Genomic DNA, 25170 nt, shown 5'->3' with positions numbered 1-25170 from the left:
CAATCCCTGGGTCTGGAAGATCCCCTGGAGGAGGAAGTGGCAACCCACTCCAGTATTCTTGCTTAGAGAATTCCATGGACAGAGGAGCCTGGTGGGCTATAGTCCATGGGATCACAAGAGTCAGACATGACTGAGCAACTAACATACAAACAGCCTTCAACAACACTGTAGTGTTTCAATTCAGGGGTATGGAAGAGATTACTCAAGCAACCGTAAGTAGGAGAGAAGTGACCCATGAAGAGACCTGAGGCAATTCAACTTTTTAGATGCTATGTAGAAGAGAAGAATCCAGCAGAGCAGGCTGTGAACAAAGAGGAAAGCATGCAAAGAGCCTAGTGGCTAAAGGTTAAGTTACAGGCCTCCCCGTAAAAATCTCTCCTTTGTTGGCCACATAAAACTTCAAAGTATCATGTTACAGGATCTTATGTCACTCATAACTTTTAGCAATGCTCTTATTTAAAGCAGGAGTTTAGTCTGGAGTCCAGACAACCTACATGAGTTTGGATTTACGGATAAGTTTCAAGAAGACCAGAAACATCTCAAAATTCTGTATAAAAATATACGTTTGTGTCCATGTGTATTTTTCTAAAGAAGTCTAATGCTTTCACCAAATTCTTGAAAGGATGTATAAGGGGAAAAGGATACAACTATGATAGTAAAAATGCAACTTCCCCTTCCCCCACAGACACAAATGTCTCTGCAGTACACAGCTTACGAGATGATAAATCTCATTTCCTTTAGTAAAGGGACCAAACTACTTGAGTAGCTAAACATTAGTTACCCTGGGTTTGAAATGCAAGAGTCTGAGTAAGGATATGAGAGAACTTAAGGTACCTTTCCATTTATCAACCTGTATAAAACTGTTCTATCTGAGAGTCTGGAGTCTCTTTTCTGTGGCTATCTAAATTTGGAATAAGCAGTGGCAACTTCAATTGTCCTTTCTTCTACAATAGCTCCTAGGTAGCCAGAGAGGCAACAGAAACAGAGAGTACAAAGCAGAGTGAGTTCCCTCTGTTGAGTATTTCTAAAGAACGTAATTTCAAGATAATTAAAACAGAATAATTGTAAATATGCAAAGATTTCCATGCACACCAGTACTGAGCTGTAACGTAACATCAATATACATGGAAATCAAGTATCAAAGCTATTGCTAAAGCAAGAAGCAGAAACTTCACCCTCAAAAAATCCATTTCAATTGGAAAGAATATTTCACTTCCTTGTAGTAAACTGTCAGAGCTCAAACACTGGTGACTTTGGTCTATAAAATCAGATGTTAGGGAAAATAGTGGAAGAAATGATCAGTACTCCTTAGGCTCTCAGTAAATAACTGAATGATGATTACCAGAAGAATAGAAAGATAGCTGGAATTAAGAAATGCTTTTCTTATAGCTTCCTTATAATTTCAATTTGAAAAGACTCACCTATTCAACAGATGTTTATTACCTGTCATTTTGTAAAGGGTAGTTATCATAAGGTTAGAGGGAAATACATGATGAATTTTTAAAAATTTATATCCTACCACCTCCCTCAAAAATTCCAACACCAGTTATCTTAAAGTGTGTAATAAGGAAAAGCTGCTGCTACTGCTACATCACTTCAGTCATGTCCAACTCTGTGCAACCCCTAGATTCTCCAGGCAAGAACACTGGAATGGGTTGCCATTTCCTTCTCCAAAGGAAGAGTTGAATATATACAAAAAGAACTGTAAGAATTAAGACTGAATTCAGCTATTACATTTAAGTATGACTTAAATAACTCTTAAGATTAATGGAATGTTCCATTGACAGTGATAAAATTGTCAGGAGGTGGATCCAGGAGCTTTGCAATCTCCTTTTAAAGACCACAGTTCTAACAAAGTGGACTAGAAATACAACCAGGACATAATATCTTAAGATTATCTACCTGAAAAATCTATAATATTTAACAAAAAAAACCAAGTGAATTAATGTGCTCAATAAAATGACTAGTTATAAAAAATATACAAAATCCAATAACTTTCCTATGTCACAATAGTAACTATTTAGAAAATTTTAAAAGTCCTTATTTTAAAATAGCATTAAAAGTATCCACTAACAATAAATACAATAAGAAACAGGTAAGTTCTGTAAGAAGAAAATACCTAATTAAAAAAAAAAATTTATTATTATTATTTTTTACTTTACAATATTGTATTGGTTTTGCCATACATCAACATGCAAATGCCACGGGTGTACATGTGTTCCCCATCCTGAACCCCTCTCCCACCTCCCTCCCCATACCATCCCTCTGGGTCATCCCAGAGCACCCACCAGCCCCAAGCTTCCTGTATCCTGCATCCAACCTGGACTGGCAATTCGTTCCTTATATGATATTATACATGTTTTAATGCCATTCTCCCAATACCTAATTTTTAAAACACAGAAAAGGACTTGAAAAACAAGATGTCATGTTCTTTAATGTAAGAGTACCAATGCCAATTTACCTCAAAGTAATCCTTATTTTAACCAAATTCCAGTATAATCTCAAAATAATGTTTTCTGGAATTTGAGGGATAAGTCTATAATGCACACAAAAGAATTAGACTATCCAAGAAAATATAAGGAAGTATTTTCTGCCCTTTAGATATTAAGACATGTAACAATGCAATCAATATACATGCAGTAGTGCCGTGACAGCCAGAAACAACTTAATGGAATAAGCAAAACAAAAATTAAAAACAAATCCAAGTATACGAGGATTTAATAAATGAAAAAGGCAACACTGCAAATCAATGGTAAATTGGTACTTTACTTAACTAGTGGAGACTGGAAAACTGACTACCATGTGGGAAAAAAAAACAGTTTGAAACAAATAAAATGGCTAAAAATATTAAAATAAAACAATATAACTATTTTTAAATGAAAGAAAAAATTTTTTAAATAATTCTAATAATGCGTATGAGGAGAGACACCAGGTTCTAATACATTGGCAGAGGGAGTGAACAGGCTAATAATTGGGGGAAGGCATTTTTTTTTAGCACTAAGTGTGAATTTTCCTCTTATAAACAGATCATGTGTTTGCAGGGACTTTATAGAAGACAACTACCATAAATTAGGAGAATCAACTGTAATTATTTTTTAAAGAAAAGGAATATTATCACTATGCTTAACTTCAAGTCAGCACGGGAAGAGTAAAAATTAAATGTGCTTTTAGAATCAGATAAAACCTGGATTTAAATTTTAGTTTTAACAGTGTATTTGAGATAAATAATTTAAGATTATGAATAAGTCTCCCAATTTCTCACATATAAAATCAATAATACAGTATACTAACGCATACATATGGAATTTAGAAAGATGGTAACAATAACCCTGTGTACGAGACAGCAAAAGAGACACTGATGTATAGAACAGTCTTATGGACTCTGTTGGAGAGGGAGAGGGTGGGAAGATTTGGGAGAATGGGATTGAAACATGTGTAATATCATGTATGAAACGAGTTGCCAGTCCAGGTTTGATGCACGATACTGGATGCTTGGGGCTGGTGCACTGGGATGACCCAGAGGGATGGTGTGGGGACAGAGGAGGGAGGAGGGTTCAGGATGGGGAGCACATGTATACCTGTGGCGGATTCATTTTGATGTTTGGCAAAACTAATACAGTGTTTGAGGTTTAAAAATAAAATAAAATTTAAAAAAAAAATAAAAAGAGAAAGAAATAAACTGGAAAAAAAAATCAATAATCACACCTCTTTCACAGGTGACAACAAAAATTAAGCCAATGTCCATAAGCTTATGAAATATATAAAGCACCACAGAAACTTAAACAAAATACTTCCACTAAAATTTTACATAGTGTTCTCTTTCCAAGGGAAAGAAACAACTTTTTTTTTTTTGAGACAATGAATAGCTGACCACACCAATAGCATCAGCAGATAACCATTAATACTGGGATGGCCACAGGCACCCAGGAAAACAAGATACTTCACAAAGAAGTGTGTATCCCTTGCTTGTTAGTTGTAATCATTTATGTAGTCTATTTAACAGATTCCTTTAGAAGATACTTGGTTCTGACTCATCCTCCTTCAGTCACATGTTCCTCTCCATTTAGAAATGCACAGTCAGCTGCCTGCCTACTGGATAATCATTACAGACAGTCATTCAATCTCACTTGCCTCTGAATCATACTTGGGTTGCATGCAAGTGTTAAAAAAAATAGATCCTTCTATAGTGATTAATGTAATTTATCAATCTACTTTGTACAGTTCAAACAGAAAACAGTATATCTTATAGAAATCATAACACGGATTAATATAGAATGTGCCTGGAACTTAAAAGATTAAGCAAGCAAACGTGTGCATGCACACACGCAGGTGCACACTCAATAAATGGATATTTAACCAAACAGAAAATTCCATCCTAAAAGTCATATGGAAAATGGATAAAAATACATAAAAAGAAAGGAAAAAAAAAAGTTACAGGGACCTGAAAAGCCAAACAATCTTGAAAGAAGATAACTTGAGGACTCATACTTTCTGATTTCAAAACTTACAACAAAGCTTCATTAATCAAAATGGTATAGTATTGGCACAAAGACATACAGACTAATGGACTAGAGTAGAATGCCCAGAAATAAACCCTCACATGTGTGGTCAAATGATTTTTGACAAGGGTGCAGAGACCATTCAATGGGGAAAGAAGAGTCCTTTTAATAAATGGTGCTAGGAAAACAGATATCCAGAAGCAAATGAATGAAACTGGACCCTCACCTAATACTACATACAAAAATTACTTCAAAACAGACCAAGCCTAAATATTAAGACCTAAAACTAAAAAACTTTTAGAAGCAAGGATAAAAGCTTCATGACACTGGGTCTAACAATGATTTCTTGGGGATGACACCAAGGACACAGATAACAACAATAAAAATAGGATAAGCTGGACTTCATTAAAATTTTTAAAATTTGTACATCAAAAGATATCAATAGGGTAAAAAGGCAACCCACAGAATGGGAGAAAATATTTACAAATCACATACTTATTAAGGAATTAACATCCAAATCAATATTGAGAACTTCTAAAAGACAAATAATGTACGTACAATCACTTATAAGAGCTATTTAGTCAAAATCACAGAGAAGGAAGAGTGGCTACCAGGAACAAGGGGAAGTAGGAGTCAAGGAATAGAGAATTACTATTTAATGGGTATAGAGTTTGTTTTATAAGATGAAAAGAGTTATATGCGTGTGTTAGTTTCTCAGTCGTGTCTGACTCTTTGCGACCCCATGGACTCTAGCCCGCCAAGTTTCTCTGTCCACAGGATTCTCCAGGCAAGAATACTGGAGTGGATTGCCATTCCCTTGGCTCAGATGGTAAAGCGTCTGCCTACAAAGAGGGAGACCAGGATTCAATCCCTGGGTCGGGAAGATCTCCTGGAGAAGGAAATGGCAACCCACTCCAGTATTCTTGCCTGGAAAATCCCATGGACGGAAGAGCCTGGTAGGCTACAGTCCACAGGGTTGCAAAGAGTTGGACACGACTGAGCGACTTCACTGTCACTTTCTCCAGAAAAGAGTTATGGAAGGATATAAACAGGAGGCAGGTCATGGCGAGCCTAAAATCAGAGAATATAAAGCAGCCTTAAGTTAGAAAAACAATTCAAGAAAAGTTAAACATTGAAAGGAAAAAGATGGAAGTTAAAGGTTGTTCTGAAGTCATCAAAATGAGGTCAAAAATGACCATGTTAAAATACTGACTCTAATGGGAAGAATAACTTGGTGGGCTAAAGTAACTTTTGAAGGTGATATGTGAAGTTTCTAGCAACTTACCTAATGATTATTAGCAGCAATGTGGTAAACTGCAAACAACACAGACTCTTGGGTAAAAGACCTGGGTCTGGATGCTGGCTCTTCCTAGGAGACAGATTACATGACTACTGAAGATTTAGTTAGCCTCTCTGGGCCCCAGTTTCCTCAGCTGTGAAATCAAGCTATCACCAAATGCATTCCAATATCAAATAAAAGACTTCATTCACTCTGGTGCAGGATTAAGTGAATTACTGAGGATATAAATCATATGGTACTCGTGGTGGTAATCAAGACGAAAACTAGTTTGCAGAAGGTCAAAACATATTTTAAACAGTTCAGAGTTCTGAAAATGTTCTGAATTTGATAGTGGTGATGAAGGCTGCACTCTGTGTATATATTAAAAACCACCGAATTGAACAGATGCGTAAGATGGTGAATTCTATATGAATTTACTACAATTGAAAAAAAAAAAAAAAAAAAAGCCCAGCAGCATTGTTCTGGATAGCAAAGGAAAGGCAAGTCAGGACTGAAAAGCTGGAATAAGTAATACCCTCCAAAAATTTAGAAGGGTTCTCCTGAAGTCCCATTATTTAAAACAATATTCTCCAAGAGAGGCAGACATTATTAAAAATTGTCATTTAATATGGGCAGAATATTTTGTTTACTTGAAAACATCTAAATTCTCCTAATGGAAAAGCTGAAAGTCACATTCCTAGGCTACACTTCTGTTTTAATCTGAAGATTAATCTGCCTTCATATCTAAAGTTTTAAAACACAAAAGGGCTTATGTTGACTGTATACATGAAAAAAATGTTTTCCCCCATAAAAACAACCTGTCAATCATTCCCAGACTTGGCCATTTTCTTCTTAGAACATACAGTATGGCGCAGGAAAGTCATATTGAAAGTCTGAAAAGCACAGTTTCACTGCCAAAGGCACATTTTAAGCAGTATTTTAAATTCTTTGTTCCTAAATATACATCAATTTGGGAAAGCCCAGCCTAAACTGGAAAGCTCAGAGTAGATAATAATTTCTAACTACTTACATTGTATACCTTCATAAAAGAAGGTAACAATAATTAAACTCCCCACCAAATCACTGTCTCTAGCATGAGGCAGTTAGCTGGTCTGTGGCTTCTACTCTTCCGTAGAAAACTAAGTATCAAGGAAGTGATGTCAGAGAAATAAAGTCTCAGAGCCTGCTCAAACTAAGTCACATTAAGACTTACAAATGCTTTCCTACCAGTAAAAAAGGAGATAATAAAAGTATCTGTCTTTGTATCAATGAAAACAGTACCTGGCACAAAGCCAGGTACTACAGAACTGTTTGCTATTACTGTTCTAATTCTTAAATGGGAAAATCAGAGTACACAGTAGCAAAGGGAGTCCCATATACTCAGAGATAATTAATAAACATTTTCTGCCCCCTAAAATGCCTGTACTAGAAAGCTCAAAGTTTTCTGTAGGAGAGATTTTTCATATGACTGCCATGTGTACAGTATTGACTGTCTACTGTTTTCTAGATCTGCAAAGGTTTCCTAGGTGAATGAACACTGCACGTGTGCTCACTAGATACATCCACATCCATATTTCTTACTTTCTTTTTCCAAGAATTAACACTGATAATCATTCTGTTGCTTCTGTCTTATACAAAGGTATCTATTTATTGCTGATTTTTCTATTCCTAAGATCAATTATTAATAAGATGTGCAGAAAATCTGAAGATAAAAAGTTAATGCCATATCAAATAGAATAATTTTGTTTTACAATTTAAATATACACAGAAAAAATAAGAATGGCAATATAACAAAACGTTAACAATGGGTCTCTAAGAGGTAGGATATGGATGATGATTCCACTTACATGAGGTACCTAGAGGAATTAAATTACCAAAGACAGAAAGCAGAAAGGCAATTGTCAGGTGCTAGGGATACAGGAGAAAGGAGAGTTGGTGGTTAATGGGTACAGAGTTTTAGTATAAGGAAGATGACAACAGCATGAATTTTAATATACTTAATGATACTGAACTGTATAGTTACAAACAGATAAAATAGTAAATTTTATGTGATGTGCAGTTTAAACATAATAAACAAAACAAAACAACAAGCTCAAAAAAACAAACACCCAAAAACACATCAAGGGACTTCCCTGGCAGTCCAGTGGTTAAGACCCTGGGCTTTCAATGCAGAAGTGTTGGGTTCAATCCCTGGTCGGGGAACTAAGATCCTACATGCCATACAACCCTAGTCAAAAAATTTTTGTGTTTAAAAATTAAGAGATTTTTTAAGTTGAGAGGCTCAATTGAAGGAGGCCAAAATTATTACATTAGAGGCAGTTTTGACAAGAATTTGTATTTATACTTCCTAATATAATGTTTTATATGCAGTCAAGGCTATCTTTACTTTAAATGTGACTCATAATAAAACTTCAATTGCAAAAATATCTGATAAAGCAAATGTATTTAATACATAAAAAACTCCTACATCTCAATAATAATTTGATATAAAAAAATAGGCAAAGGATCTGTACAGACACTGCCAAATGGCAAACAAGCACATAAAACATACTGAACATCAAGTCAACAGGGAGATGCAAATTAAAACCAAAATGAGATACCACTACAAACTCACAAAAAGGGCTAAAATAAAAAAAGACTGACAGTACCAAGTATTAGTAAAGATATGAAGTAGCTGAAACTCTCATAGATGGCTAGCTGGAATGCAGAATTGCAAAGCCACTTTGGAGAAGTTTGGTGGCTCAGACAGTAAAGAATCTACCTGCAATGCAGGAGACCTGGGTTCAATCCCTGGGTTAGGAAGATCCCCTGGAGAAGGGAATAGCACCCCACTCCAGTATTCTTGCCTGGAGAATTCCAAGGACAGAGAAGCCTGGTGGGCCACAGTCCACTGGGTTGCAAAGAGTCAGACACGACTGAGCGATTAACAACGGCAGTTTCTTAAAAAGTTCATATTCATGAAACTAACTAGCCAGCAATTTTAGTCCTATGTATCTATCTACCCAAGAGAAATGAGAACTAATGTCCACTTAAGAGACTCGGGTATAAACATTCAAAGCAGCATAGTAGCCAAACCAAGGCAAAATAACTCAGATGGCCATCAACTGCTAAATGGATAAACAAAATGCAGCAGATTCACACAATGGAACACTGCTCAGTAACAAGAAAAGATAAGAGACTATGTAACAGAAAGCAGACAATGGGTGCCTGGGCTAGGGGCGGGAGGACTGGCTGCAAAGCACACGAGGGCACCTTCTGAGGTTACGAAAATAGTCTGTATCTTTATTGTGGTGGTAATCACACCACTGACTGCACACATTTGTCACTGAATTGTATATCTTAAATAGGTGAATTCTACTGTATATAAATCATATCTCAATAATGACAACTGAAAAAAATCAATTACAATGGGAAGCAGTAAAACTGGGACATAGCAGCCCACTCATTTCTTTAGTTGATAACGTCTTTATCCTTGTAGTGTTTGAATTAATCATTCAAAAATATTGGGGTCGGAAGTAGAAATTAAAAGGGGGAAGATTAAGGATGTTTCTCTCAGACATACTATTCGGACTTTTCTAACTTGGAAAATATAACTGAGATATGGCCAAGACTACACTTCACACTAAAAGGTAAATCCAGGCAAACAATGCAATTCAAGAAAAGGGGAAAAGATGAGGGCTGTATATCAATTCTATCTCAGTAAAACTGGAAGAAAAGAGAGAAGAGGGGAAAAAAAGAGTATATTATCTTCAAATACTTCAGAGGGGCATTTATCATATATGTAAATTAATGTAACTCTAACTGGAAGGTACTATGACATTCTAATTTTTAAATATTATTATTTACTCATGAAGTCAGTCAACTCTTCCTGGATTTAAAAATTGTTGAAATAAAACTTTTTAAAAAAGCCCAGATTACTTATTTCAGTGCACTAAATCTAGCACTAAGTGCTAGAAAATATACTTCATATTTTAGTTGAATTGAAGCACTTAAAAGTCTATATCCGACAAGCTAGTTGTAAAGTTGCCTCAGTTTCTCTTGGTGAAAACCACATTCCAAAGCGTTACCACAGATCTCTCTTATTTGGAGTGACTGGGCTGTCTAAGGAGGAAAAGAAACTTGCTTCTGAGCTTGAACAGGAATTTCTCAAAGCTAAAGAGAGTGCTCTAAACTCTGCCAAATTGTGGATGGTATATAAACAGACACAATATTTATTTTGGGACAAAGATTCTGCAAGCAAGTAAGCAAACCGCTCCAGAAGCAGCAGTTACACAACTCTGAAGACATTTGAAGTTAGAGTTTTTGTCTTCATTCATTAAATCAAAGGGTATTAAACTTTGCTTTGTTATTTTATGCTGATGAAAATGAGTGATAAAAAGATTTTTAAGTATGAATGTTCAGAAAAGAAAAATAAGTAAAACACATAACTTATCAAAAAGTTTAAAAGTTAACTGCTCTATTGCCACTTAATAACTACTCCCAATGTCTGCTATTGTTATCTATCAATTAAAATTGTAAGTAATAAATAGCAATGCAAAAACTATAGAAAGTTTAATCTCTTTTTCTGGGACACGTCTAGTATATCTAGATAAAACTAGATAGTATATTCAATTTCCATAGAAAAAATGGAAAACAAACAATAGCACTATAAAGTTAATTTCTTCAGTTTATAAGATTTTCACACCCTCTTAACTTCACACTCACAAACTAAGATTATGCAGTAAGCATAATCATTAATTTTAAAATCTAAGGAGGCTTTAAAAAACACAAAATGCATACAAAAACCATTAATCTGACCACTCAAGACTAATAACTTATGGTCAACCATAACCATTTGCATTTGTTTGAAATAAAAATTAATTGGAAATAAGTTCCAAGAGGAAAGATCAAAGGAACAGGGTGTTGCTTGATCCAACAAAAATTTCACACAAGAATGATTTAAATTCTGATCTGTTGCATTCCTGGTCTTCTGACAGCTAAATGAGAGGAAAGCAGTTTAAACTAAGGGAGAATTATGAACATTTTGGCCGTCTAGGTTTATAAAATACCAGGATGGACCACTGGGGAAAGATGTAGTCTCCTAACACTATACTGCTAAGGCCCCTATAGCACTGAAAATCCTTGATTATCTACAATCTCACTATACAAACCTATCAAATAGTCTAGCTTTGGATAGGGCTTGACAATTATGAAGGCATTTTCACATATTCTGGTACTTCATTTAATCCTCATGAGGTTTATGAACAGGGAAGACATTCTGATTCCCATTTACAGCTAAGGAAAACAATTATGATTGTCTTCTGACTCATATCTAGAGCTCTCTCCATTATACTGTATTATTTTAAACCTTTTCTAAGAAAGACCCTAATAAAGAGTCAGCTTTATCTGTCAATAGCTCACTAGGTACCTGGGTGCAAGATTTTTAAATATAATTGAAAGGCAGACTATAAAAGTGTATGCTGTGACTTGATGGTCAGTTATCCACTAACAGACCTTTCTTACTGAAGACTTAAGGTTTGAAAATATTCCAACAAACACAAAGGCAGAAAGAATGAATAAAAAGACTGATTTTTGTGAAGCCCATTTTCTTAGATTATAAAGCCATATTTCAAATCTAAGAGAATATGGAACTTCTGTTCCCTATTAGCATTCTAATTTTTTTCCTGAATTCATCAGATTTAAGTGAACACTGGGAGCCAGCCTCTAAGATGGCCCCAATGATCCCAGCCTCCTCCCATATATGTGAATAAACCACCCCCCTCCCTGCTGAGTGTGGGCTAGACATAGTGACTCGCTTCTAATGAACAAGAAGAAAAAAGTGATCAGAGAATAAGTCATAAAAAGCAGGATGACCTCATTCTTTTTCTCTCTATGGAAAGGAATATATGACTAGGAATTGAAGCCACCAACCAGAAGTCATGTGAGTTTGCAAGGGGATCCTTTAGCTCCAATTAAGGCTTCAGAGACTGAAGAGCCCCAACAGCTGGACTGCAACCTCATGGGAGACCCTGAGCCAGAACCAACCAGCTAAGCTACTCTCAGATTCCTGTGAAAGGGCACAAAGGGATGAAATATTATCTGGACTGTGGGTGGTGTTTATACATGGGTGTGTACATTTGTTAAAACTCAAATTATACACTTAAAATGGGTGCATTATTTGGTAAGTAAACTATACTTTAATAAAGCTGATTTTTTAAAAAAAAGACACTGAAATCTTGAGATAAGCAGACAAAGGGTCACTTAAGAAAAAGCTGTGCCATCATTTAAGAAGTTAAGGGTGAGTGTTGAAAACAGAAGCTGCAACAAACTACCACCACAAACTCACATGCCCTAAACTGCTCAAAATTGCTCCACCCACAGCTTTTCTCATCTCAGATGACTGCAATCCCATACTCCCAGTTGCTCTAACCAAAAACAGTTGGCGTCCTTGACTCTCACACCTCTCTTCCAATCTATAAGCAAATCCTGTTGGCTCTGTCTCAAATATTCCTGGACTATGACTCCTCACCGTGTCCATTGCTACCACCCTGGTCTCTCACCAAGATTACTGCAACAGCCCAACAGGTCCTCCTGCTTCACTCTTGCTTGCTAAAACTGCTGTTAACCCAGCAGCTAGAGTGATCTGTTCAAAACTAAAGGCAGATCATATAATTCATCTGCTCAAAAAGCAAAAACTCCATTCCACTCAGAATAAAAGTCCATTGTTGTTCCCATGGCCTCCCACAGTCATATACACTGGCTTCTTGCTATCTCCTTAATCTCTTCTACTACTCTCCTCTTTGATCAGTGTACTCCAGCCGCACTGGCCTACTTATTGTTTAACAAACACACTGTGCAAGCTCCCACTCCAGGGCCTTTACAAGGCTGTGTCCCCTGTTTGGATCACCTTTCCCTCAAATATCTGCATTGCTCATCATTCCCTATCTTCCTTCAGGTCTCTGCTCAAATATGACCTTCTTTACCCAGTCTATCCTGTTTAAAATTGCAGACATTCCCGTTTGTTGATGAACCTTATTTTATTCTAACTTTCCTTTTATCTCCCCAGAGCATTTATCACTTTGTAACATACTATATAACTTATATATTATGCATACTGCCTGTTCTTCCATTCCTTCCATACAACAACCAGTAGGGCAGGATCTTTGTTTTGTTTATTCATATATCAAGCGCCTAGAACAGTGCTCACTACATTACATAATAGGTGTTAAACAAAGACCTTCTGAATGAATGAATTTTTGAATAACTCTGTCAGTTACTGAGCTAAGCACTTTATATACACTATTTTATTTAATCACTAGGGCCACCCTGGGACACATGCATTAACCTCCTTTTATTGAGGACCATAAAGACTACATAACTTGTCCAAAGTTACAGAATAAATGAAGTAGTATATGAAGCCAGGACTTAACCTCAATTTATATGTAACTCTAAAGGCTCAATTTCTCAAAGTTGGGTTTGAAAGGGAAGAGAACTAAGCTGCTTTAGGACCTAACTAGGTTGAAAGTATGTGGAAGAAGAAACACTGATTTTGGATTTAGTATAAGGAGCAGAGGCAAATAATTAACAGTTAGGGAAACTGCTTCAATTAGCTTTGCTTCTAGTCCTATAGGGACAGAAACAAACATTAATGGTTATCAGAAGAGAAATAAGAGACCCCATAGCCTGAGCTCTATGGATTAGAAAACATGGGTTAGTATCTTTCCTCTAAATTCATTGCTATACTTATCCCAGTGGTAAACAGTGAAATACTAGCAGGGTTTTGTTTTTTCCCCCTTAATGTTGTTGTTTTTTTTTTTCATTAAAATGCTTTCTTTTTCCTAGATTCTACTGGTGTAGAAAGTATTGGTAAAATTACATTTGAGAAATATATCATCTATACACAAACATTTACCAATTTAAATGAGGGAAAGATACAGATTTCTGCCAGTATTACCATCCTTGGAACACAGCCACATTCATTTGTTTACACATTGTCTATGGCTCCTTTCACACCGAAACAGCGAACCTGAGAAGCTGCAACAGAGATCGTATGCCTGCAAAACTGAAAAGATTTACTCTGGCACTTTACAGAAGAAAATCATAAAACAAATATTAATAAAATATAAGTTTCCGGATTTCTTGCATCAGTTCTATCATTTTTCTTGATATATTTGAAAACACATTCTCTAAATTCTAGAACAAGCTATCTAAGGTTTTTGTTCTTGTTGATCATATAACTAAAAACATCTCAACAGCTTAAGTCCAAGGAAAACATGGTCTTCAATCTACTAAACAGATATCATTAATTCAAGCAAACATATTCTAGTAGAATTAACACCCATTTACTAGTTATTAAATACTAGAAGATTTTAGTAACATTGAGATGTCAGTCATGAAATCCCAAAAGAGTTTAGCATAAAAGTTGAGAGGAAAGAAATTTTTTGATTTATGTTTTTAGTATCTGAGCTAACAAGTTAAACTTCAAGGAAATGTTTGGAACAAGGAAAACAACAGTCACACATTCACACAACAAACAGACAAAAAAGCAATAATCATACACTGTCATTACTTTCCAACTTCTCCTTTATATATTAATTACCAAGTAGTAAAACCTGGAACATGTGCTTTTAATCTTCCAAGCAAACAAGTCTAATACATAAAAAAGCAAACTCCAAACTTATTACTCATTTTAAAATTCTGTAAGCTATTTTCCCTCTCCCTGTCAAAAGATTAGTTGGTTTGTAACTCACAAAAGATCAAACTTTCACAAAATTAAAGGAAAAAAAACCACAACTCTTCATTGTATATATACAAGATATGAAAATCCTTTTTATAATACAGCCCAATACAAAAATCTTTTAAGATCCTCAAAGGAATATTTAGATGTTCCTCATGTTTCGCAAATAAAGTGATAGGTTATACTATTCAGAATGACACTTAGAAAAGAATTTTAGCAAGTGAATAAAAACAAGTATAGAAACATGCTGCAAAGGAAACAGGAGAAAGACTGAGTACAAAATGAGGTAAAAAACTTTTTTTCTTTAAATATTTTATTTCAAGAAGTCAATTTCTACATTAAAAGATGAACCAATCCAAGACACTATTCATTAACATTTCATCAAAACCACATAATTCATTTAACTGAGATTTTAATAGGGCTCTCAACTTAAACATCTCTACCTACATTTTTCACATCTTTGATCTACAACTTCCTACATAAAAATTTTAAGATACTTGTTTCCCAGAAGCTTTTCCTCAAAACAAAAAAGTATTTCCAGGTTAATGTTTTCATATTTTCTCAAAATTAATACTATTAAATTTTAAGCCTAAGTCTTTTCCCATTTTTCTCTAAATTTCATTAAAAAAAAAAACAACACTATAGTCACACACATTTTAGTAAAACAAAAAATTTCTTGTCCACACTTTTGAAGGAATTAGGTTTCAAATGTTACATATAAGAAAGCACACTACTCTTTTTAAGGGTGAGAACTTTCTGTGGCAAACGACATAAGCATGATATTAGCAATGAAATTATATAAAACATTTGATTTTTAAAAATTGTATTATATCTTTTTAATATGGAATGAAAGCAAATCTGATCACACGTCTATAATCAGACCTGTGATCTCTTTCTTAAAATATCAATCATCAGGTAATCTCTAATAGTAAAACAATCCACAGTATTTCAAATTGCAAAGAAATGTTTCCTACCTTGCCTGCTTCTCTTTCGAAGTCGACATACTCTCGGCTAGGTGTTTGTCGCTGTTCTCCCTGCCAGCTGGCCGGAAAAAACTGGAGAGACAGATTGGTTCCTGTGGCCACAAAAGCCTTTTAGAAAAATCAATACAAACAGGATCAGGAGCAGGACATTACATAAATTATGCAGGCAGTCATTTATTTTTACATCAGTTTCTGTCTTAAGCCAGGCAGCACCAAGATTACTTAAAAGTAAAAAAACATGCACTCATCATTTTTCTTAAGTATTAAGTTACAAACATCTGATTCCATTTTGAGGACATTTGCCATTGGCTGCTTAAATATAAAATCAGACATGGAATCAATACTTTCTTTCAGGTCATTTTTTGCTGACGTTAGTACAACGCACTGCTAATGTCTAACCAGAAGCCCCCATCACTACATTTAAGAACTTGTATTTTTAAACGTAAAAATCACTGAAGAGCTGAATATTTTGAATTTTAAAGCATACCACAATTTAAAGTTGTATAAATGAGACACTTGAATTTTTCTTGATTTTCCGTGCTCAAAGAAACACTATGCTTCAAAAACCATGCTAAAAATGCACTCGGAGATGACTGGAAGTGAAAATATCTCCACGATATATCACATTGGGAGGATCTCATTATCATGAATAAACTAACCAAATATCATTTCCAGCAATTTTTAATAACCAAAATTTATACGATGAAGACAATATCCTCCATTATGGTTTTCAGTAGAACTCACTCTCAGAGACAAAAATTCCAGTTTCAGGAAAGGCTCGGCTTAAAAAACACACACTTTTTCATCCCCATAGGTGTCTATTTTATCCAGAGTTTCCCAAATTCCAATCACTTGCACACTGACTATAAATAAATGTTAATTAACTAATAGCTCACTATTGAAAAAAAATGCACTTGGGACTGTCTCTCCGCTGATAAACCATACATTAGCATGTGATATGACAGTACTCATCTCTCTAAAACCTTGGATGAATTTTTAAAAACGTATTTTCAAAAATCTGACTTTAGGAAAACTGGATCTGACAATAACAAAAGAGTATTCATCTAATGTTTATAAAAGATTTGGATGGCACAGCTCAACAGACAGAACAATCTAAAACCATTTCAATAAAGTGTCATTCTGTGTAGCCCCAGAGCAATTTAACTCTATACTTTCCCTGAGTTAAAAATGGAAGTAGCACTGTCCCTCTTTCCCAGGGAAATTCTAAAAAAAATACATAAAAAGCACTAAAAAAATTCTGCTTTTCATTATCTAAATGCAAACTCTTTGTTGAAATCAGAGAACTTTTTGTTTTAGGTTACTAATTAAAATTCTAAAGCATGATTTGTTTCCAAGTATAGAGTCTTCATCTGAAAGCTGGGCTTCACATTCTTGGGCGATTTGTTGAAAGCATTAGCTGATTCAGCAATCCACTAGTTCCCCCAAAGACAGGGGCTTAGATTCTTTACAGATAAAAATTACAGCACTTCCTATTTCTATGATTGATACTAGAAGGTGCAGTGGTCAATCTAACTGCTAAATCTCTATAGATACCTTTAATGGCATTTCCCTAATCACTGGGATATCTTTTCTTGTGGTAAATACTTATATGAATAGAGACTGAACAAACATTGATATTACAATATTAACCTTAAGAACTTTGCCAACTATTAGCGTAAGTTTAAAAAAAACAACCACTGAAGTGAAAAGCAGACTCTAGGAGGCAAACTGCCTAGGATGACCTGAGGCAAATTACTTCACTCTGAACCTCAGTTTCCAGAACTTGTCAAGTGTTTAGAACACCACCCAGTAAATGCTACATGTATTTGTTAAATACAATGAGAAGTAATTCTTAGCTGAAGAAGACAGCCAACTCTTTCAGTCTCAGACAATGAAATTCTCAGAGCAGAGTGGTAACAGATAAGAGATCCTGTCCATAAATGAATATCCTGCCCAAATCAGGCAGCCATGTTTCCTCAGCAGTCACCTAATAACAAACCCTTCTGTCACAGTGTATCCCAAATCAGCTCTGGGCTAAGTAAAGACATTCTGCAACTCTTATTACCTCACCTCACCTCCCTCCTGAAGGCCAACCTCAGAAGAGATTTCCTGCTTCATCACTTCATGTCCATTATCTCATCAACATACCTCTCTGAGACCGGAGAAGTGGTAAAAACAGATCACGCTCTAGAAAACCATTTCTCAAATTTGACCACAGAACTCTTTTTTTTTAATGGAACATCTACAATACATAGGAGTTGGGAAAATTTTATTTGAAAACATAAAAATCCACAATGGTAAAAGTGGTTGTATGGAGAATTCTCAGAATGTCCTGACTATATTTTATGAGGTTTCATTAAATTGTAAAATAGCCAATCCAACATACCTTTTATTCTTCCATCTTCAAGACTAAAAAGATTTTACCACTTTTCACAGTAGTCACCATACCTAAGTATTTTTTATTAATCATTAGTGTTGAAGATATCTCTTAATGCTCTTACTATAATACAAGAGCTTATATAAGGAATAAATCTGATTTTACCAAATAGATTCTACCCCTCACCTATAATCACGCTTATCTCATGCTGATATCGAGTCTTGTTAAGTTTTATAGCTAGGAAGAGATGAGCATCACAGCCTTATGTTGTTTTTTTTACATCTAAATACAAAATAAATTCTTCATTAACCTCACTGATAAGGAGGTGTTCATCAATAAAAAATAAATAAAAGGGGAGAAGGGCTGGACATAGTTTAGAGAACTATATACTTTTATCATACATGGCTGCTATTAAAATAGAAGCCAAAAAAATGCCTTTCCCCACCTATTTTCCACCACCAAATAAGTAAAAGCCACAGCCTGTTTACAAGTTGTAAGATAAATTTGGGGCATTAAATGAAGTAACCTTTAAATTCAAATAATCAAGCGCTTATGATACAAAAGATACTGTGCAAAACCCATACAAAGGGGGCATATATGAAATTAATGTGGTCTCTATCCCCTAGAAGCTAAAACTCTGTTAATTTAAGTATGGCTAACATTGAATTAAAGGGAGAAAACTGGAGAGGAAAAAGTGAAATTCCTTCCAAATACAAAGTTATATTATTCAACACATTAAACTGTGCTGTCTTAATTACAATTCTTAGATGAAATTCAAACTACCTACCTTCTTTAACTTAAATACTTGTCAGAAATTAAGAATTTATTAAAATTTGTAGGATCAGATTTTTGGAAGAAGAGAAGGCCTAGAATTAGAACGTCTGATTTATCCCTGAAGAGGAATTTATAACAAATACAAGCAACCTATAATACTGCTGTAACAGTCAATTCATGTTATATATGATATAGTAATTCAAATATACTATGAATTCATATATATTCAAATACACTTAAATTATACTTCCAATTCATAATCACATGCAGTAAAATTTGGTATGACAGAAAATACCCTATTAACTATATTTCCCTAGGTTTCCCCAAAAACCTCAGCTCTAAAAAATTACAATAGCATTTTATAGCTCATTTTTTATACTTACATCAATTACTTCCAAGAAATCCATTGGTTGGGTATACCATCCACCTTTTCCAAAAGGAAATCCAGACAAAGGATGATATAATCACTGAACCAACTAAGTAAGGAAAGATTCTTCTACCACTTCGTGCCAAAACTAAAAACTATTTGTCCTATATATCTGAATCATATAACAATTACAACTACTCAAGGAAGTGGGCTAAAAGCTAGACATTTTCTTTTATAATGTGCAATAACGACCAAATATTCTAGAGTTCCTAGTTAAGTTGGCCATATCTTCTCATTATCTGTAATACAATTTAAAAAGCCTTTGTCTTAAACATCAAAATATTTTTAAAAAATAAACTTGATTTCAGTGATGAAAAGGGAGAATTTTATGATATGTGAATTATGTCTCAATAAAAATATTCTCTCCTGTACAGGGAATGGGAGAAGCAAATGGTCCAACATGTCTTGCTATTGTTAACCTAAAATCAAACTGCGCCTGTGGCTTCAAGTGTGTGAAGATGCACTGGCCCAAGTCATGGAGCAGATAATCAGATTCCATTATACAGTGCCTCAACTTCTTAAAAAATTAACAACCAGCCTCTACTCTTTAGTTTTTTCCGATGCACTTTTTGGCTCCATCATTCTCTCCTCATTAGCACCTCCAATAGGACAAACCAAAAGGAGATGAGGGGAACTAGGATACTTGAATTTTTTTTCAACATAACGTTTGGTGGAGGTAAAGCACCAAATCTAGCACCTAAAACAGGGCCTCAGATCGACTATGGGTTTTGCAAATCCATGCGATTCTTTAAAACTGCAGGCCTAAGCGGGATATGTTTTTTTAGGTTTGGAGGGAAAAAAAGGTTTCCTTCCGATTCTCCTGAAGCTTAATATGCGAAGAAAAGATGGCACGTTTTGGGGGGCTTCTTTTTTTCCCTCTTAGGACAACAGATAACTGGATTTACCCTCTGATTTATTCTCAGCTCTACTGAAAAAAAGAGATAGCTTCACACATAGATTTATGCAAAATCTAGCGTTAAGAACCAAACTATCGCCCAAGAAACGATTTTGAACGAAGCCCACTTCTTTTTCCCTACGGGTGTTTTCTTCCTACTAATATCCCCACTCTTTCTGTAATCAGGGTCACAGCCTATACAGTGACCTTTCCTGGTTTAATTGGGCTCGGGTTTGAGATCCACTCGCGGCAAAGTGTCCAAGTCGTGTGTGGGAAACATAATCCACCCGCCGACGGCCACCGGGAAGCGTCTCCCCGCGAGGACGCGGCCCGCCAGTGTCTGGTTTCGCATTTTGAATCCCGAGTAGGAAGTGAGACGGCGCCCGCTCAGTTCCGGGAGCCGCGGCGTTCGCGGCGCCGTCCGGAACCGGCCTGGGCCGCGGCGGCCCCCGTGCAACAAGTGACCCGCGCGCGCCTCACTCCCCTGCGCCCCAGTCCCGCCGACTTACGATTTCCGAGCGGCCGTCGCGGCAGGCGTTCTGGAAGCGCGCCTGGCGCTCCTCGTGGGGCCGGTCCCTGAAGCCCGTGTACTTAATCTGCAAGGCAGAGACGGCCCGAAATCAGGAGCCAAATCCGCGACGCCGTCCGCCCCGCGCCGCCCTGATAAGGGCAAGCAGTCAGCGGGCAGACGGCTGCCCGGGCGAGATTGCCCCTCAGCGGGCGCGCCGGCGCGGGGATCCCCGGGGCCGCACCGCCCAAACTTTTCTCCTCCCGGGCCCGCTCGGGGCGCGCCGCGGCCTCCCCGCCGCCCGCCTGCCTCACCTCACATTCGCGGCTCAGCTTCCTGAAGAACTCCTCGTTCTCGAACTTGCTTCTCTGGTCGGGCACGACGCGCGGCATCTTCCCGCCCTGAGGCCGCGCCGGCCGCCGGGCTCCAGGCTTCCGCGGGCACCCGCTGGCCGGCTCCGCGCTGACCGACTGACCGCCCACCCGCGGCGCCCTGACTCTCGCTTCCCTTTGTTTCAGGCGCCCGCCCGCGTGGGCTCCCGCGCCCGGGAGTCTAAGGTGCCGCCGCCCGCTCGAGCCCAGCCCACGCCGCCGCCGCCTAAGCCGTTGCCTACCGCCCGCGCGGATCCAACATTCGCCGCCCCCGGCCGCCGCCGCCGCCGCCACTTCCTCTCGCCGCCCACCTCGCTAGCCCGCCCGCCCCGCCCCGCCCCCGTCGGCCCCACCCCTCCTCCTCGCGCGCCCGCCCGCCCCAAACTCCGGCAAACAAAACGCACCATTCACAACTCTGCGACACGCGCCGCGCATGCGCCGCAAGTCCGCTTGCGGGGCCGCTGGACTGCAGCGAAACCCGGCTCCTCCCGCGGCGCCGCGCGGCCCCTTTTCTCCTGGCCGGCCACTTCGTTCAGTGGGGGATCTGCCCCGTTCTTGGAGATAAGGAGCGGTCCGCGCGAGTCCTTCCTCTACACTGCCTGGAACTTTTGGGCTCCCCAGAAGCGCGGAGTAACCCCAAATTGTCACCTGAACGCCAGGAAACTTAAGTCCTTGGAGACTTTGAAGGAGACTCCAAAGTCTCCTTTGAAAACTTAAGTCCTTGGAGATTCCGAAAACTGACCAGGAGGAGTGCAAGCTGTGCACATCAAAGACTAACGGTGGAAAGAGACTAAAGAGATCCAATTGAACCCGCATCATGGTGGAAAGGTCTGAGTTGTTGGAATCAGAAGGGCCTCAAATAGGACCTCACTCACTCCCCTGCCTGCTGGCTGGAGCCCTTAGATAGGCACTGGACCACAAAGCCTCAGTTTGCTTCTTTCCAAAAATGCAGGCACTCACAAGCTCGCAGTATTAGCTGGCCTGAGAGCTTTTATGTAGTTTTAGCACATGATGAACACTCAATAAATTTAAGTTTACAAAGAACAAGCTGAATTAATAACCCAATACCGGTTCATATATTTACACAAATGTACAATCAAATCCTAAAAAACAAGACCCACAAGTTCTAGGGAAGTCCTTTAGCTTAGGCTGGAGACAGCCTGACATGGGATTTACAGCAGAGCTTTACTTAAAGTTGGTCCTCAATAAATTCTGACCCTTAACATCTCGGCTTGTCAAAAACTCAGTCCGAGTATGGCAAATAGGTGCCAGTTTTGACAGTAGCTGGTCTTACAGCAAAGGATTGTAAGAATGCACTTAAACTTACAGGAGTTAGTGCCAAGGGCAATTGGCAATGTCTGCCTGAATGCAGGATTTGGCAGACTTTCCCAGGCCTTTCTAGTCTAATCCAATCTCATTTTTACAGATATAGAACTGAGCTAGGATGATGGACTATCCTGGTTTTAGCAATGGAAGTCCCATGTCCCAGGAAACCACTCAGTTCCTGGCAAACTGGATTGGTTTTTCACTCTAACTAAGGTCCAGTTAGTGATGGATTGCCCAAGGTCAGGGGGAGAGTTTTCAGCAAAATCAAACCTGCAGGCCAGAGGTTTTAACAAACACACACTTTCTGAGTAGCAAACATAGAATCAACTTCTTCCAAGGGCATGCTCCCTGGCCTACACCAAGCCTGTGTGAATGTATGTATGTACACTAACAGAAAGGGTATACATAGATATGGATGTCACCAACCACTTTTGTTGGGTCTCCAGGTATCTCAGAATCTTTCCCTTGGGTGCTTTTCAGTTGCAAATGACAGAAAACCAATTAAAAAAAAAAAGCTAAAAAGGTGTCAGTTTTAAGTAAACCACAGAGTGGGACTTTTTCCTTTCTCTGTTTCTTCTCACTGCTAATTCTCTCAGCATCTCATCAATGGCATTCATTTCCTGACAAAGGATGGAAACATCCACTTCTCTGTCTCCAAAATTTCCATCTCCCGGATTGGCCTAATCTGGGTCCCACACTCTCCCCTCTGCCAAATCACCATATCCAAGCAGATGTGATGACATCAGCCACCTTATGTCACATGCTGTCCCATTGCGGACTGGGGGCCTGGGGGGCCTGCGATTGGCAACTTCAGAGAAAAGCCAATGATTGAAAGAAGGGAAGAAAAGTTTTCCCCGAAAGGAGGGAGTAAGAGTACATGGTGGGCCCACTGAGCAGTTTGTATCAGCTACATCTGGCAGAAGGTGCCATTTATTTCACTGTTTAAATGTTCCAGTGAAACTGAAGGGGGAAACTTCACATCAGCACAAAGTGCAGACAAAACCAGCCTTAAAGTATCTGCACTTTATGTTAAGAGGTAAGTGAGGCAGCCTCTACCCCAGTTACCAAGGCAGAACCAAGCCACTCACAAGGAACAGAAGTTTTCATCCATCTGCAGCTTCTCCCTTACATCTTCCCAGTTCAGCTAAGAAGATCTTTGGGCACCAAGACAATACAATCATTGTTTGAACAAGAGGAAGATGATGAGTTTGCTGTCAGTCAACAAGGACTGTGGTCAAGGGAGCAGAGTTTCTGCTGTTGGCTTCCATAGTAGGAAAAAAGGATATCCCATGTGATACCATGCAACGTCGCCATATTCTGTTTAGGTAGATACTTGCGTAAAACCTTTCATTTCTGTCTCTGATAGATGCTTCACAAGGAAGCACTCTTACTCCACAGTGGGTCCAGGTAGGGCTCACAGAGCTGCAGCCGACCTTGGTGTCTGGACTCCAGCAATAAATTGTTTTTTCCCTGGGAGATGTGGAATAAATAAAAGTTGAAATCTCACTAGAGTGGCCTAGATGCTCAGACCAGACATGAACTGTTTGTTGATTCTGTTCCCAAGTTTTATTCGAGGACTCATACAGAGGGGCTTTCCTGATGGTCCAATCGCTAGGACTCGCGCTCCCAGTGCAGGGGGGCAGTTTGATCCCTGGTCTGGGAAGTAGATCCCACATGCCGCAACTGAGATGCGGTGAAGAAAAGTAAACAAAAAAAGGTTTTTTTAAAAAATTATATAATATTATATATATTACATATATATATATATAAAAGAACTCATACAAAATATTCCGGATAATTGAGTTTTAACCTTCAAGTTCGTCCTCTTCTTGATCTTGACTAATCTGGAAGTAACGCAATTCCTAACTTTCTTTGCTGTTAACAACTACAGATAACCAATCATGTAGTTGTTGTTGTTGTTTAATCACAAAGTCATGTTACTTGGACTGTAGTCCACCAGGCTCCTCTGTCCATGGAATTTCACAGGCAAGAAAACTGGAGTCGGTTGCTATGCCCTCCTCCAGGGGATCTTCCTGATCCAGGGATCAAACTCAAGTCTTTTATGTATGTCTCCTGCATTGGCAGGTAGGTTCTTTACCACTAGCGCCACCTGGGAAACCTATCATGTAGATTATTCTTCTGCAAATATTTTTTGGTGAGATATTTCAAATACCTTTTGGAGAAAGGCACCTCAGACATTACAGTAGTCCTGCTCTTGCTTCTTTTGACTGTAACAACCCCTCCACCAAGATTCTCAGCTTTTCCATTCACTTTGATTCTCTTCTAAAGAAACTGCTCAAAATTGGCAGCATCTATGATGCTACCTTTTACAGGGTAGGTGTAGTCAAAGGTAAAACTTCAGAACCAGCTTCTTTTTTTTTGCCCTTTGCCACAAGCTTTTTCACAGGAGCCATGGCAGCAGCTGAGGCAGAAAGCCACCATGAATTTTTTGACAAAGGTGATGGTCAAGACATATCCCTTCTAAGCTCAAGGGAGCTGGACTGGAAGCAGTGGGAGTACAGAGCAGGACAGAGTACTCTAAGTGTCAGCCTCACAGAGGTGGGGAATGCCGTCTGGAGGGAAAGGGATGGGAGAGTCTGCCAGGCGGACCCAGAACAGCAGCACCACAGACAGCCTTTGGCAACTCCAGGCCACAGGGTAACCCACACTCGGCATTGTCTGGCATCCAAACAGCCAGGACAACCGGGAAACAAGCCGCAGGCCAAAGGAGGCCATCTCCTCGGCTGAACTCTGTATGCCTTTTTTTTTTTTTTTTTTAATGGTTGTTAATTTTTTTCACTTATTTTAAAAACTGGATTAAAGGAAATTAATAAAAGAAAATTTCACACACATCACATATATTTAGCTCTGTGCTTCTGTCTGATGGGTATGGATTGGTTCAGGCACCACCCCATGAAGGAGTTTGCTACCAGCCAGCTCTAGTAGGACCCACAGATTGAAGCCTGAGGGTGACTGTTCATTGCTGAGAAACACCCCCATAAACCTGGTTGAATT

The 25170-nt window shown here is 38.2% G+C and overlaps 1 protein-coding gene and 1 pseudogene across 6 annotated transcripts in view; both read right to left on the bottom strand.

The window, feature by feature from the left end:
• CBFB (core-binding factor subunit beta) overlaps positions 1-21251 on the bottom strand; it is a 49088-nt gene extending 27837 nt beyond the window's left edge. For 3 of the 6 annotated variants that reach the window (XM_044932030.2, XM_044932029.2, XM_044932031.2), the window contains exons 1-3: positions 21072-21251; positions 20460-20546; positions 15469-15585 (exon numbers count right to left, since the gene is read on the bottom strand). In XM_044932030.2, the coding sequence (XP_044787965.1) occupies positions 15469-15585; positions 20460-20546; positions 21072-21236 (369 nt within the window). In that variant the 5' untranslated portion in view covers positions 21237-21251. Of the gene's footprint in view, positions 1-15468; positions 15586-20459; positions 20547-20772 lie in introns of all 6 variants that reach the window. The other 3 variants (XM_006072075.4, XM_006072076.4, XM_044932032.2) reach the window with 3 other exon arrangements.
• LOC102403638 lies at positions 21237-24569 on the bottom strand (annotated as a pseudogene).
• Positions 24570-25170: the final 601 nt, after the last annotated feature.

Source organism: Bubalus bubalis, chromosome 18 (assembly GCF_019923935.1).
Source record: "Bubalus bubalis isolate 160015118507 breed Murrah chromosome 18, NDDB_SH_1, whole genome shotgun sequence".
Taxonomy (NCBI): Eukaryota; Metazoa; Chordata; class Mammalia; order Artiodactyla; family Bovidae; genus Bubalus; species Bubalus bubalis.
This window is presented reverse-complemented; position numbering and strand designations above follow the sequence as displayed.